Source organism: Halyomorpha halys, unplaced genomic scaffold, assembly GCF_000696795.3.
Source record: "Halyomorpha halys isolate HHAL.00 unplaced genomic scaffold, Hhal_1.1 Scaffold595.1, whole genome shotgun sequence".
Taxonomy (NCBI): Eukaryota; Metazoa; Arthropoda; class Insecta; order Hemiptera; family Pentatomidae; genus Halyomorpha; species Halyomorpha halys.
The window spans coordinates 807,302-824,621 of NW_027112496.1; the positions used below are offsets into that span (position 1 = coordinate 807,302).

At 33.0% G+C, this 17,320-nt stretch overlaps 1 protein-coding gene across 1 annotated transcript; it reads right to left on the reverse strand.

Moving 5' to 3' along the window:
- Positions 1-1,982: 1,982 nt before the first annotated feature.
- On the reverse strand, positions 1,983-15,659 carry LOC106684617 (uncharacterized; the record flags this gene model as incomplete). Its single annotated transcript, XM_014426801.3, is given in 8 exon segments — positions 1,983-2,122; positions 3,145-3,302; positions 5,644-5,806; positions 6,852-7,015; positions 7,816-7,969; positions 9,629-9,786; positions 13,412-13,568; positions 15,589-15,659. Coding segments are annotated over 8 exon segments (1,072 nt in total), but the record flags the coding sequence as incomplete, so codon positions are not given.
- Positions 15,660-17,320: the final 1,661 nt, after the last annotated feature.

The following is a 17,320-nucleotide window of genomic DNA, read 5'->3' on the forward strand; positions in this document are numbered from 1 at the left end:
AAATATATAAAAGATTTTCTTTATTTGGATTCCATATTTCGACCATTAAATCTTAATTTAGCTAATGTTGGTTTAAAAACCAGAAGTTCATCTCTCCAACTTTTGAATTAACGTAGGTATTAGATAAAATGTTAGGGAGTTACGAACGATTATATGAACAATGGTCACCGGAATAAAAAAAAAAAATCTCCAAATAAATCAAAGTGAAATTTTTTATTTCTTTGAAAAATGGTATTTGAGATTTCAGACGATGCTAAGAACGAATATGATTTGTTGTTTAGTAAAAAAACAAATCCTACTTTACTCGTGTCCTTATTATGTTTTTATATTTTTTTCTAAATATAATAATAATTATTTAATGGAATTAGTAACATTTTGTTCTTATATTTTAGAAAGAAACAAATCACTTAGCATATAATAGCCATTAATGTATACTTTCTGAGCTATGCACCAGAAATGCTTAATTTTGTTGACCTTTTATTAAACGACCAATAGTTACAGGTTTCTCTAAGAACGTAGTTTTTTTTCAATTTAAAAGTTCTATATCTCTTCAGCTCTTGAAAAGAAAGAATACTGCTCGGGGCCTTTTTGGACCTACCGCAAGCTTTTGACCGGGTATAGCATTCCGGATTGCTTTTCAAGCTCAAATCCATATTACCCCAAACCTTATACCTTACCCTCCGCTCCTACCTCTCAGATCGTTCCTTCAAAGTACGCAGTGGTTCTGAGTACACAAATATCTACCCCATCGAGGTAGGAGTTCCCCAAGGCAGTGTCCTGGGTACTGTCCTCTACATCCTCTTCACTGCTGACATTCCCATCACTCCAGACACGTTCCTGGCAACATTTGCTGATGATACTGCTATCCTATCCTCCCATCCCGATCCTGTAACAGCCTCATCCAATCTCAAAACACACCTCACCCGGATTGAGCAATGGTGCAACCAATGGCGGATAAAAGTCAATGAACGAAATGCACCCATGTGACATTCACTCTCCGCCGCAGCTTCTGTCCACCTGTTACTCTTAATAATATACCTCTACACAGTGCGATACCTCGGATTCATTTTGGACAAAAGACTCACCTGGAACCAACATACTAGACTTAAAAGACAAGAACTCAACAGACGATTCTGCCAACTATAACGACTGCTCAGCCGGACCTCTCATCTCTCACTAGAAAATAAACCAGTAATTTATAAGGCTATACTCCGATCTCTCTGGACCTACGGACTTGAACTTTGGGGAACAGCTAAACCGTCGAACATCAAACAATCCAAAATCCTTAGAACCATAGTTAATGCACCCTGTTACGTTGCCAATAGAACACTACACCATGACCTACGTATCCCTTTTGTCTTTGACCTCATACCAACCAAATTCTCAAAATTCCATATAAACCTTTCCAACCATCCTAATCCTTTGATTCCACCCATTCCTACAGCCCACCTAGAAGGTTGAAACGGCAGTGGCCAAGAGACTTATTAAAATAAAATTGGACAATTGGAATTCTGGCAATGGTCAGATTCTCCACTCTTTGCGCACTTGCTAAATACAATAAAACTGTGTTATTTCAGTAGTCTTGCGTATTGTTACTCTGCCCAATTTCTTACTTTTTTTTAGTGTTTCTCTGCCGACAACGCATAAGTTATGTGTACTCACACATAGCTAAGTGAAAGTAAAAACTTTTATCAACTATTTCAATCAATCAATTATTTTTTTATTCCTAATAACTATGGTTGTCAGAGTTATCAATTTTGATTTTTAACTACATACTATGTCATTAAAGTAATAAAAACTTGGGGTAAAATAATTTATTTCTTATTTTTCGGGATCTAACACTACTACTTCTGTAACCTGTTTGAACACGGACCTTGTTTTTTACATAACCTTAATGAGATAATTGGGTTTGCAGTATGAGCTTTGGGAATAACAAGTGACTTTCAATTAATGAAAATACACTTGTATAATAATATTAGATATTATGAGTAATAAAGATATATTTAATTTGAAAGAAAGTATACATTTTTTCTTATTATTTTGCCCACATGAGCTGGATGTAGTAGATGCAACCATCAGATGGTAGTTGGTCTAAATGGAGAATCTCCTGAAGTTTCCAAATCTGAAAAATTGAAATTTTTGGAGTAAATTACATAATGAGATAATATTTTCGGCTATAAAGTACCTGAATTAGAGAATGTAGCTGGACGATATTGGTCACGGTTTGTTATGAGTTGGCCGTATTTATGACCAATTGATTGGAATCCTTGAAGCTAGTTAACTATACAAACAAAATCTGATGACATCCCTGGCTGATAATGCCTCATAACTCCGTTCGGTAGAACCTTTTTTGGGGGAGGGGGGAGGTTACCCTCTGCCTGGTCATTTCTGACATACGGGAGGGAGGTTATCAACAGAAAACCAACTTATTCTAATTCTACTCTCCTTCATAGTAAAAGTAAAGCCAAAAAGGCCACGCCGAGGGAAGGTTTATATTGAGGTTAATAGTAATGTCCATCACAGTGATTTAAACTGAACAAAAAGCAACCAGTTAATGCCTCGTACTCTTTTTCTATTCCTCTGCTACGCCCATGGAAGGCATATTAGGTCAGCCTTTTTGGTTTCACTTTTTCTGCCAGCTTACCCCGTCCATTGGACTCCTTCCCCCATGATTCTAACCAGGTAAAAAAAATACTGGTAAACATTTTTGAAAATTATAAATAAAACTACGTATATCTGATATCTGGTTTTCTTGTTAAAAAAAAAGTTAAAAAACAAAAAATAAATGTTTCAAATACTACTAAATTTTGTTAATTTTACCTATATATAATTTCATGCTTCTCCTTATTTTTTACTTTCATCGATATCGCGATTTTGTTTTGAGCCCTAACGAAGGACTGTAATTTAGCTCTAATTGTCGGTAATAATAGAATAAGATTATCTTTTTTGTTATTATTATTATTCCGCTTATTTATATAGTTTTTGGTTGGTTCTTTGAGAACATGCTTTTCAACAAATACTATCGTAAAATTTCTTCAGGACGTAGTTGATCTAATTCCACCACTTGATAAAAACAACAAATAAATAAGGTATTCTATAAATATATAATTCTAAAATTATCAATTATATGAATTGGTAAATTACCTGCATGAAGTGAATTCGGAAACTTTTTAGTGGAGTAAATATAAGTTCTCATTGGGCCACCACACCTCTCTGTGCTGTAAGGGCAAAAAACCTGGCATTCGTAGTCCTCTCGGTGTTTACTCTTAGTTGGCAGTTGATTGCCACAGTAGCAATCAGTCCTAACATAACAGGCATGTAAGTGGAAATAGATTCATAAAAATTACTTGCTTCCTTACTTCGAATTGAAAAATTAATCCTCGCTCGTTTCAGAACATATATTTCTACACTGTATTCAGACTATATAATACTTTCCCGCACTAATTTACAATTACAATAAATTGTTCTAGAAACAATACTGAAAATTCTATGAATAATTTTATACAGCTATTCGTCATGTCTACTGAAAGAGTTAAATACAAATTAAGTGAAATGTAAAAAGTAATTATTTATTAACTATATTTATGTGACAACAGTTATGGGACTAGCAATATGAAAAAAATTACTGCTCATACACTCACCAATTCAACGTAAAACTCTTGGTTTATTTATGCATTTTTAGTCATTCACCTTATATTATATTTTACTACTGTTGCATCTTATCTCTTCTAAAATATTTGGCTTTCCTACGGTATATAATAAGTCTATATTACTGCTCTTATATCCGGAAATGTCATTTCTAATTGGAAAAAAATGTTTTTCCTTTTATCACTTTAAGTTAATTTTCAAACCCTTGATAGTTTATATTTATCCATTTTTCATTAATAATAAAAAGGGAATTGGATTAATTATTCCGAAAGAAAAAAATTAAAGATACTTTATTTGAAGATTTTTTTGAAAATTCGTTGTTTATGACCTGTCAGATCACTGCAATGAGTATAATTCCTATCTGATATTAAAGAAAATTTAACTGTGCATTGATAAGAAGGGTTTTATCAAAATCATTATAGCCATTTTTGTTAAAATAGAAGAAATGTGATAAATCGTCCATATATATTGTAGCTCTTCTGGTCGGCCAATGTTACCGGAAAAATGTTTTTACATCTCCGAAATATATCTGCCTTAAATATGAAATTTCAGCTTCGCATGACTTCTCGTTCTGAGCTAGGCTGTTCATAAACACAGATCATTTTGCAAGTGTATTTCCGTAGAAAAAAACAAACTCGAATTCAAAATTGTCACGATTGCAATACTTTCACTCATTATATATTCCATATAGTTAAGTGAAAGTAAAAATAATATTACAATGTTTTAATTTTCGTTCCAGAGCCCTTGAGTTCAACGAACTAGCAGTTCCAGTTTTACGGAATCTCTTCTTATTTATTCACTACCCTTCTTTTTCGCTTAGCACAACAGGTACATCACAGCACTTGGACTTTACAAACTCACACTTACGTGGTCTTTTGCGTAATGGATCAAATTTTCTCACTGAGATTAATTTTCGAGGAATTAATCAATTCAACCAAACAATCTTGATAATAAGTTGGTATTGATCGATTTTAAGTTAGCTTACGATTTTGTAATTGGAAAATGTATCCGGTATAAATTAAAAATTTAGTTTTGCAGAAAGCAGTGGAGTCTTGCAAGAAGAGCTGCAAGTGTGGGAAGAAGTTTTGAGCCGAAAAGGAATGACTATAAATCCGACCAAATTGAAATACAAAATTGAGGCTAACACTGGTTCTAAAGAACAAGAAAATTTTGTTTGTTAAGACTTAATTCTGGAAGAGGCCGACATGTAACAATATCTAGGAATCATAATCTAATCGAAATAAACTAATGCATAAAGAAAGAAAAAATTGCGTACTACCATCAAAGTAACGTCATTGTTACGGTGTGTAGGGATTCTAAAGGAACCTTTACTAGGCCAACCGTGTAGAGTAGCCAAAATAAAATAAGTGATTAGCCGAATTTTGTTATTGCTTTATTTGAAATAATTTAACATAATAAATTGTAAAACAAATTGTTGGAAGATATAAACTAGAAAAAAAAAAAGAAGGGAACTTCTGAAAATAGAAAGAATAAAATTATTTTTAAAAACAAAAAAATATTGTTTTTGTCTTTGCGACATAAATAAAATTGTCTATTTGTCACGCTGTGTGATGGGACCCCTTTTGGAGAAATGTTCCCTTGGAGGAGAAGAGCCGCCCGCCGAGAAATGTTCTCGTGGAAGAGAAGAGCCGCCCTCCGTAGCTTGAAGGGAGTATCAGGTTGGCCAGCTTGCTAGCAAATACTGACTAGAGAGATATAAAGACGCCTACACCGGCAAATGTTTACGATTCAGGTATTATTTATACCTATGTAGCTTAAACAAAATATGCTAATATGCAATACTTAGAATCATGACAGATCAATTTATTTATTGTTTGGAACTAATTATTAAACATATGTTGGTCGCAACAGTCATAATAAGTAAAAGAGAAGTGGAGATAAAAACTAATATGGATGAGAGAGATATTAGATTTTCTCAATACAAATTTGTTGAGTAAGCAACGTAAAATGAAATTCTTTTATTAATCAACTCACCCATTGTGCACTCCAGCATACCGAAATCCGAACTGCTGGCACAAATACAAGCAGTTCTTGGGGCTGTTAATATCAGTAAAAGAGGCATAATATTCTGACAGGATCCGGCTCTCAGAATCTTCAAAGCAGCCAACAGCGTTCTCCCTGCATCTTTCATCTGAAACTAATTGAGTTATACTTATATAACTCCCTTAGGATCTAAGTAGGAATCTGTCTTGTTCAATCAGACAATCTATATATATATATATATATATATATATATATATATATATTTATGTACTCCAACTAGTGATCAGCAAGGGAGTCCAATACTTATATCAAGTAGGGGAAATCAGTATACTATGGATTAGTTTTTTCAATCCTTCAGAGCTTCTGAAAAGTTTAAAATGGTTCCTTATTAAGTTTGAAGATACTTCGGGCATTTTAAAAATATTTTATCTTCAGATTATGACTAAGTAGAAATTTCTTTCAATAAACAATAAATGACGCAAGGTACAATTAATGTAATTGTACTTTGGCTCAACCTCTGTTGTACCTTGGGTTATCATTTTACCTTGGGCAATTTTTTATAAATATGACTTATGATTGATTACAAATAACACGAAATAAATAAAAACTGTCATAATACATAAAAAAAATAACGTCATCCTTACAGATTATTCATTAAGAATTAATGTTTCTCTAATCATTAAAAAACAAACCCAGAGGATACGTAAATCTTAGAGGACGCGGTGATGCTTGGCTAGAGATACCGACCCAAGGCACAATATAACAGTGACCTATAGTACGATCTAATATCTCTTCGGGTTAGATTTTTAGCAAAGTTTTGAATTATATTGCTTAAAGCTAAATAGGCTATAAAACATTTAAAAAACAACTAAGGGTTCTGAGTGAATATACATATCTTTTGAGGAAAAAATATTAAAAGCTGTATAGAAAATTTGCTTTTCCAACACACAAACACAGAACTCAATGTTGTCACATAACTCAGAGAGCTGTAGCTCTAGCTTAAAGTCAGGTAGACTGGATTTCCGCAGACCAGACATCTGTGTGTTGACACAAAAAAAATCCAAATTTTCTCTGTAATTTTTTTTTTTTTATGGTGGGCCAAGGTACACAAACACACACACACACACACACACACACACACACACACATATATATATATAATCCTTATAGTGATATAGAGAAACGCACATCGATCATACCTGTTACAACTGACTCGGCATTTGTATTAACTGATGTTCTGTAGATTGATATCCGGTTATCACCACCACATTTCTCTTCACTATTGATGCATGAGACTTGGCATCCACTGTCTTCTTTCTGCCTTTCGTTATCTGGTTTCGTGTTCCCACAGGTGCACATATCCCTATGTAAGATAAGTATAAGAGCATTTTATACATTTAGTTAATTATGGGATGGGTTATAAAACGGAATTTCGAGCCATACGTGTTTTCTCATGATATGAAGGCAAGAAGGTTAAGATAGGCGGTTCAGTTAAGAGGGTAGGTAGGTAGTGAAGATAGGGCCTATCGGGAGACAGAACTGACGCACAGCGATCTACCTGAGCTATTCATCAGGAAAACTACCTGTATTACAACGCCTTAGTAAATGGGTAGAAGGAGAATAACCAGTTTCCTTCACCCACTTATCTTTGGGTAGAAGAAGCTGTGTGTACAACTTGGAAAAAAAAAAAACTAATGTAAGTAGTATTGACCGCAGCAGTGGGTTATAAAGTCGGCATGCGTTGCTCCTCACTACTGCAAACATACGTATTGCCTTGCACAGTGATTGTACAGCGATTTTTTGTTTTTTATTTAGACAGGAGTGACGCGAATTATTGTTTAGCAACAACAACATATAACAAGGGTGTCGCGGTGAAATGAATTTGGGAACTGCTGGCCTAAGAGCAAGTGGAAATACAGGTATTGAAATATAAAAATACCTTTCAACTATATTCACTTCATTACAAAAAAATTGGTAATAATAATTATATCATAAATAACACAAGGTTGCATTTGAAATAAAATATTCAACGAGCTAGGAAATATATCGCCATAGATTGGTAATTATATTTTTCAAATTTATTTAAGCATTTAGTGATTAAAATCAAACACTTATTAAATGTCCAACCATATTAATTGGTGAAATGCATATAGTTTCACTTACCCAGTTACCCCTGCGTAGATGTAGCCAAGAGCGGTACAGACCTGTGTGCATTCTCTCGGGCTGTTCTGATGCCATAAATACGCTTGAAAATTTCTCAAAGTTCTATTATTCGAATTTTCCAAATAGCAGCCCAAGTACGAACCTTGTCGTAGATCTTTGGAAACATTTGATTGTTAATTATTACAAATACATAAATAGAAAACTTGTTTACAATCATATAAATAAGATCTTTTAGCACTCTATATAAACATTACTAACTAACTAAATTTACATATTACAAAAAAAAATATATAAAGTAATAGGGAAATTGAAAACAAGTATAGGGTTTTATAAAACTTATAATTAAAAAGAGAAAACCAGAAATAAAATTTATACAGTTCATAAAAATGGAAATTAGGATTATGGTGTGTAGGATAAAGAGATGAAAGACAAGAATAATTGAACTTGTAAACAATTTTAGAAATATTGAAGAGCGTAAATCTTCAGGAATGAAATATAGAATTAAATTGAAACAAATAATTGTAATTGTAATTGAAACAAATAACTGAACTGCACTGCAACTACATCGATAATTTCATGGCCTCCTAGTTTTTCGCTCCTTTTTTCACCATCGCCTAACCTCACTAATAGGTTTAATTCGATATGTATATGTCGTATCGATAGGTTTCAAATATATCGATATAGTATATCAAGAAAAATATCGATTTATTAGAGCCAAATAATTAAAAATTTTCAGATATTTTTAATCTGAAAAATTTTTATGTAATTAAAATGATCATATTTTAGTACTGTAGTGTATAATGATAATATGACTAACTACAATGATTTGCTTATTTGTTCATCTTTATAATATAGTTACAGGCTTTTTACAAAATTTGGATCTATGAAGTAATAATTTTGAAAATCTGTAAACGATAATATTGAGAACAAAACATTGATATCCCGGTATCAGAAATATACCGGAATATTTACAGGAATATTTCTATGATACTGATATTAATATTCCATCTCTGCCGAGCTCGTAGGCATTTTTTCTTTAATATCGGCTTTCCATAGCCAACATTTAATATCGATGTTACGATGTATTGAGGAAAACTACTGGTATGTTTTTTAAAATATATCCATATTCCTATATATCGGTAATTACATGATGGTAAAGTAAATGCAGGGGAAAAAAAGGACCTATAACCTTCCCTTCATTTCTGATATGGGGGGGGGGGGTAGAGGGTTATCTAGAGGTAACCAACCTATTTTAACCATGGTGGGGAGTCAAATTTTCATTTCGTAGAGCCGCAACAGAAATGAAAAAAGACCGGATTCGAACCGACGCCATTTCAGTTCCCAGGTTGATCCTAATTTTTAAGTTTCAGGACAGAAAGCGCGATCTAAGTAAACTCGATATTGAAAAATGACTTTACCTTTATTTCTTCGTAAATTTCGTTTTTTGTCTTGTTACCATAAACTCAAATGCTTTAACTTCTATACCTATACGTACACCACCGAAATATTTACTGCTGTTGCTGGTATCCTGGTATCATGTATTTTGTTTTATCCGTATTAATGTTGAGACGCAATTATTTACTATTAGCGTAGTTGTATTTAGTTTTATAGTTTTCTTGTCTTCACCTAACAGTCGTAAATCATCGCTATATTTAAGCCTGGTTATTTTATCTTCCAGAGTTGAACCCTTTTCGGTATAAAATTAAATATTATAAACAGACATATTTAATGGAAATAGTACCTAAAGTGACTATTTATAAAATTTGGATATATAATTGAATGTCGATAGCCCTAGAAGAGTTTGTAATGTTACCTTTGGTTGGGAAAATATAGGAATCCACCGAATAAACTCCAATTTCCCAATGATTACCACCGCACTTCTCTTGAGTGAATGGACACAGCGCATTACATCTGCTTCCATCCACCTTCATTCGCTGATAGGGCTTATCCCTGCCGCAGAAGCACTGGTTTCTGTAAAAATGAGGACAATATTAATAAGAGGTGTAAGGCGAATTTAAGAGTTCAACTGAAATTTCATGAAGAAAATAATAATATAGATTTTAGTTAGTATAAACATATTTATTCAAAACCACGCTTGTTACACACCACTCCTTGAATAGCCGAGATTAAATGTAGTGATATTAAAGGTGAATGGGTTCAAAAGCATTCAGTCCAAGAGCCCAAGAGGAAAAAAAAAAAAAGTTATTTCATCCCTAACTAGAAAACATTATTGTTTATAAAGTTAAATTAAATCTATACCACTACAACCCACGAGGTCAGGGGTGAAGTATTTTGTAAGGAAATACTGTTAATAGAGCAACGGTTGTGTAAGGAGGTTCTTAGTGCGAGGAGCTTTTCATAAATGAATATATACCGACTTCTCCCCAATTAAAAAAAAAAAAAACCTAATCGCTGATTCGATTTTAATAATAGGAGGAGGAGCATAAAATGAAACCCCCCAAAGAACCAAAATAATACTGAAAATAATATAATAAAGAAAATATGCTTTCCAGTTGACCTTAAAATTTAATAGTATTAAATACAAATAAATAAAATGAAACATATATACAAATCAAAAGTATCCTTTCTTCAATTAAAGAAATAATAACAAACCAAGAAGATAGAAAATTATGATGTTTTAACATAAAAAACCATAACCTTAATAATAAATAAATAATTAATATTAATATTAGAGAGTATTATATAATGAATAGAAAACAAAAGACTCGGAGGATAAACATTGGGGGTGAGCCGGAGGATGGTTGAAAGCACCAGAAATTAACACAAATACGGATCCTCAGAAAATTTGCAGTAGACTCCAAAACAATAGCTGGGGGTCGACGTGGAATCGAGTCTTCGCTTAATGTTCGCTAAAGGTTTATAAATTAACATATGTAATACTTGGAAAAAACATGAAGTAGACTCATTCTGAACTATAGGATGTGCAATACCGTTAAAAATTTTCGATACCGGTATTTCGGTATTTTCGCTTTTAGAACCGGTAATACCGGTATTAGTATTATTTTAAAAAATGTAAACAAAATTAAAATTTACTTACTATAGGTTATGTTATTATTTAGGGGTAGTACAAATATATGTCAAACACAACAAAACATTTATTTTTAAGAATAATTTAACAATATTAAATCCAACTTTTTTAATATATTACATTAGTTCGTACAAGTGATTATTATTTTTTATGCAAATTGAAATATAATTTCAAAAAACATATATGATCCAACGTACCGTCGTCTAACCTCGATCTTATTTTTGTGGTTATATGTTGAGCAGCCGAAAAGGCTCGTTCTGACTCCACACTTGTTGGTGGTATTGTTAACAAGTGTCCATAAGCAAGCTTTAGATGCACCCTCCTAATTCCATGCTCTTCAAAAAATTGTAATTCTTTGTTAAGTTTACGTTCTATTTCTAATCTTTTGTTTTGTTTCTTTGGGTTTGGAACATTCGTCATTGCTTTGTTAACCACATTCTCTAATTTGTTTTTTAATGAAACAGTTGCAGTATTAATAGCAGAGAAAGATGTAACTGGTGTAGCTTCATCTGCAAGATCAAAATCTTCACTGTCTGGTTCATTACTTTTAACTCGTTTTATAAGAGGAATCAATATTTTTGTAATAGAACCTTTTTTAAGTTGAGGACATAAGTCTGTATCCGTTTCGATTTCGTTGTGTGGAGCGGTGTGTAAATATTGCAAAACTTGAGATATGTTTCTTCGTCTTTGCATTATTCTATACTTCAGAGCATTTTTCAATTCAATACTTATTTTACTTTTTTGTGCAACAAGCGTGTCAATCATAAATTTAAACATCGCGTTTGCAACAAGAAGATTAGAATCTCTTCTGCATAGTGCTTCGAATACTAATTTAATTGGTGACTACGCATCAATGATTTCAGAAATTAATAGAAACTCCTCTTCGAAAGACTATGTTTGATTTTAAATCAATTAATGCTTTCGGTAACGTAATTGGTAAAACCTTTCCAACACCATAAGTAAACTATTCCATCGTGTTATGACATCCAATTACAAATTCAATTTTTTTTCAAATTGTAGTTTAACATATTTTTGTAAATATTGATCAATTTTTGTATGAGATCTTCTGAAAATTTTGATGACACTTCTAATTTTTGTTACCAGCGGGGATAAATTAGCATAATTCAAATTTATTTCAGTGTCAACAGATCCAAACTCTAGGACAACACTATCATCTGTAATCTTTTTATCTTCTTCATTATCAGTTTCTATGTCATTGTCATCATCTACATCACTATCACAATCGCTGGATTGGGATTCAATTGGTTCAATTTCAGCATCAACAGTCACTAAACTGGAGTTGTTTTTGTAAAAGACATCTCTAGCAGCTAGGTGGATGGCATGTGCAAAACATAACTGATGTTCGACTTCAGTCCAATGTCCGAGTTTTACCATAACTTACGCACCATCTGTCGATATACAAACAATGTAATTTGTTAAGTTGAGATCAAATTCTTATAATTTTATTTTCAAAATCTCCAAACATTTTCCCGTTGGCACTTTTCCATGTAAACGGGCTAGTCCAATGTTCCGTATATATCCTCCAGTAGAATGTACGTTTATGTTTAAATACCTCCGATTGCGAACCGAAGTCCATTCGTCGAATGTTAAGCTACATCGGTTGCCTTTCGATTTTAATTCAGACATTTCTTTAATTAATACTGGCGAAAATTTGGACGGTATCCCGGTTTTCGGTATACCGGTATTGCATTACCTATTCTGAACTTTCCTTGGAACGAGATCTTCATAAACCAATACACTCTTATAGATTAATGCCAGCCTAAATGAAGTGTTTTAGCCGACTAATCGGTAAACAGCTGTTTTAATTACAAAAAATATGATTGAAAAGTCCTTGAAAAAGGAAAGGTGATTAAAAAAGAAAGAAATGAAATTAAAATAAATCTTTCTTTGGACTTTAACAAAGGTAATTTGGTCGGAATCACGCTCGACGGCCAGATTTTTTCCCAATGAAGGGTGCCCACTTAATGAGGTTGGATGAATCCCAGATGGCTCTCGGACTCACAGGGACTCAGGGCTACAATGAAACAGAAAATAATTATCTGTCACAGCCGGATTCGAACCCGAGTCCTTAGAGTTAGCAGCACAATAGCCGATTTTCCATTACGTTAATGAGAATTATATACAGCCAAGAGTAAAAATTTATAACTCTATCAACCATGGTAAAGGGAAATATAAATTGGTGGCTGTTCCAGATTCCAGATTGAAATTCATTTTGGGGTTCTTCAAAGTGATAAAAAAATTGCGCGTTGTTTGCAATCAGAAAAAGTTTAAATTTTTAACTAGAAGATAGAAAGTAGAGAGTTACTGTCAATTTAATATCCACGACCACTGAAGTTTCTTTTTTTCTAGAAAAATCTAATACTTATCGTGCCGCATCGGATTTTTACATTATCTTTCGATTGGAATTTTTCGTCCAATCTCATTCAGAGGTATTTTGCTTCATTATGATAAAACCTTGCATTACTTCTTTCTGCTCTATTTATGTAAGTAATTAAAATATAAATAAAGTTTTGATAAAAGTTTTACCCAAACTCCATCCCTGCGTACTGATATTGTAGTTGTTGACACAAGTACATACATTTCGCTGGGGTGGCTATACCGGTCAAAACAACAACGAAACCTGGCAGTAGTCGTACCTCGTTGTCTTCGTAACACCCAAGGAATTCTCCCTCAATCCATTGGGCTGAAAAGTGATAATGGAAGTTTATAAGAGCTTAATAATTTATTTTCCTATAAAAATACATATATTTTAATAGTAATAAATTTTTTATTTCATTTAAAACATTTTTTTTTACCCTTCCAAAATATATTGTATCCAAAGTTGACCTCTGTCACCAGATAAACAAATGTGTTTACCCTTTTGAAGTTGTAGAGTCCAACCTCAAAGGAACCAATCCCTGGTCCCTCCCCTCTAACAATCAGGTACTGCGTCTTGACCTCATTATCAGTTCAAGTTTCTTTGCTGCATCTTCTAGGGCCAAGAATGACTCTTAATGCACGTTCCGACCTGACCGCAAAATCAAATTCATCGGTGTATATCAAGAACTGGACCGTACTATTGAATAGGGAAAACATGAACCTGAATTATGGACATTCATATTCCTTTCTATCCTGTAAAGTTACGAGGGTAGTCTGAAAAGTCTTTTGGAGACGGTTCCTCCTTTGCAGTCCACTGTTTGGACTGTATTTTTGTTTCGGACGTGTAATGGTGTATTCAAGTTTCATCTACAGTAATTAATCGGCGCCGAAACTTGTTTATTGCGCCTAAAATGCACCAACAGAGGTTTGGAAATGTTCATTCTAAAACATTTTTGATCTAACGTGAGCATACACGGCACCCAACGTGCGGACAGCTTTCTCATATCTTTACTGAGATGGTTACAGAAATGGGAGCATCGCTGGGAGAAGTGTGTAGAGTTAAAGGAGACTATGTTGGAAAATAAAAAAAATATTTATAGAAAAAATGTTTTGTATTTTTATTAAGTCGGAAACTTTTCTGTCCACCCTCGTGTATAATTTAAACTGATTCAATCATTCATCACGGCCATGCCCACTATTAATGTTAATTTCCAATAAATGAGTTCATTTGCACTTAAAAAATTATCGCAAATTAAAAATTTCTGACAAATTTTTGAAGATGGCTTTCCGCCTCTTATAATGGAAAATTCCAACACAAACTAATACTGTTCAACAGGCAGCTGAGAACTCTCCAAATTCCTTTGACTGTGAATATATAGCCAATGCTTTAAGCCTAACTATGTTGATAACAATAAATGGTCTTTTTTATCTGTTATCATTTGGTGGGTACTATTTCATGTTAAAAATTAGATAGTAAATATTGATTGAGTTTTAACTAACTTCGGTTACTTCATAGATACTAATTATTAAGTTTTATGATCTTTAGCCACAGACAAACTACCAGCCATTAACAATGTTTCTAAAGAAGGTAGTTGTTCTGTAATCTAGAGAAATTTATACCATTAAATCGCATTATATCAAGATAGTCAACTTTACCATTTAAGATTGCAAAATGTTCAAACAACATTAAATTTGTTTAAAAATTTTCATTTAATAACATAGTTCATAACTATTAATTATAGTAAAGCTATCTTGGAAAAAAAAAATTTATAAATCGACAGTAGTTAATAACATAAAATTATATTACATATTATAATTTTTTTTTTATTTCTACACCTTATTTTTGATAAACTAAGATAAGGTGTTTTTGAAGAGATAACATAAAGATAACATTTTTTTGAAATAATTTGACAATATTCCAGTAACGAATGTTTGTGAGCATTTCAGAAAAAAAAAAAGTTCATTCTCATTTTATGTATTACAACAAGGAACAAAGTCGGTGTCTTCTTAACCTATCAAATTTTTGTTTGAGTGAAATCGATCAAACGGATAAATTTTCAGGGGTTAGTAATATAAAGTTAGTCTCATATAGATTTCATCATATTCATATTGCTTATGCGTACTTTTCTTACCACACTTATGTTTATACAACGGCTCGTCGGGACTTCGTGTATGCCTAATGTATTGAAAAAACTTAAACATGCATACACTAATCACCCTCCACACCGAATGTTGGACAAATCACCGATTTCTTTCCTTTTCCGCACAACACAAAAATTTCGTACCCTGGGCAATGTTAAATATTAATATATTATTAGTAGATATAGAAGAGGCTTATGACTGACCTGTGGCTAGAAGCAGAATAAAGGTTGGTAGCCACATCTTTATCTTGACAGAGGGTTCTCGGGAACTGGGCCTCTTAATCAATTTATAGCATGTTATCATGTATTACCTTTTATCTTCGTCAATAAATGATAACATGCTATCAAGGACAAATCATTGCAAAATTTAGAAAAAAAAATTTAAATTTTCCTCGTATCGGCACTTAGTGTCATTTATTAATTTAATAATGTTAAATCGATTATTATAACAATTTAAAATCATCTAACATTTAAATTTTCCTTTAAAGTACCTTTAATTTTGTTTATTTGAAATAATTAACCCTATCCCATTTTTATTTGTAATAGAAATGGATAAATATAAACTATGAAAAGATTTGAAAACAAACTTAATGTGTTAAAAGGAGAAATATTTTTTCCTGTTGACAACATCATTTCCGGAGAAATTGTAATAATATAAACGTATTAGATACCGTTAGAAGGCCAAAACAAAGTCTGATAACGTTTTCTTGTCACCATAATCATTAAATAATTAGAGTTTCAATTTCACTTAATTGATATTCGAGCCTTCTCCAATAAATCAATAAAATCACTCCTAGTATTTTGAATATTATTGATTCTATAACAGTTTAAGTTGAATAAATGGTTCAGAAGAGAATGTAAATTTTCGTGAATGCTACTGGTGCGATGTTATAGACGCTGGGTATTTTTCTAAAGCAATCAAAGTTGGTGACCTAAGTCTAGACAGGATTGATCCATATGATGTAGTCAAACGTCTAATTTTACTCCAACTAAATCACAATAATGCACTGCAACATATTGGTCATTACTGATATTATTATTTAATTACATTTAGTACATACATAAAATGATCCAGAACAACGGTTTGCCATAAAATATTATTTCATTATAAATGATTACCTAGTATATCTATGAATAGCTGATTGGATGATAAATGCCGTGGAGTGTTGTTGACAACTTAGCAATGGAGTTCCAGATCTGAAGAACCCATCTTTCCTCTGCTGTTTATAGAGGACATTTCCTGGTCGAAGTTCATCCTCTTTCCTCTTTTAGTTAACAGTTCCGAGTCCCAAGTACCTCCTTCTGTTCCAGCTCGGTCTCCAATCTCCCCCACTTGGTTTTCGGGGCGCCCCCTTTTGTAATTTATTCCCTCATTTACTACAATGATCTATACCCACAATAAGTCACAAAGAGTGACAAGTGTTTGGGATAAACTTTAATTGAATTGCCTGCCGACAAGTCAGGCCGTGGTTACTTGGTTTAATAGATTTTTCTCTTAAACATCTTATACCCATTATACCACTGGGAAAGCTCACTTTGCGTTGGTGTCTCAATCCCTTCTCAGTCCCACATCAGATATCAAAACAGATGATCAGAGAAAGTCATTTGTAATATCGACAGGTTTAATAAACAGCAATAGGCTTATGTCAAAATGGCCGCACTGATACTAAACATACAAAGACATTGTTGATTGTAATTATCACATTTAACAATAAAAATATCCATTAAACACTGTACGCTTACTAGTTGCCGAGATGAAGCGGACGGACTAGAACCGGGGAGAGACGGGAATTACACTGGTTGCCGAGATGAAGCGGACGGACCAGTAAGCTGATAAGGCTAAGTGCAGCTCTAGTTGCCGAGATGAAGCGGACGGACTAGAGCCGGGGAGAGACGGGAATTACACTGGTTGCCGAGATGAAGCGGACGGACTAGA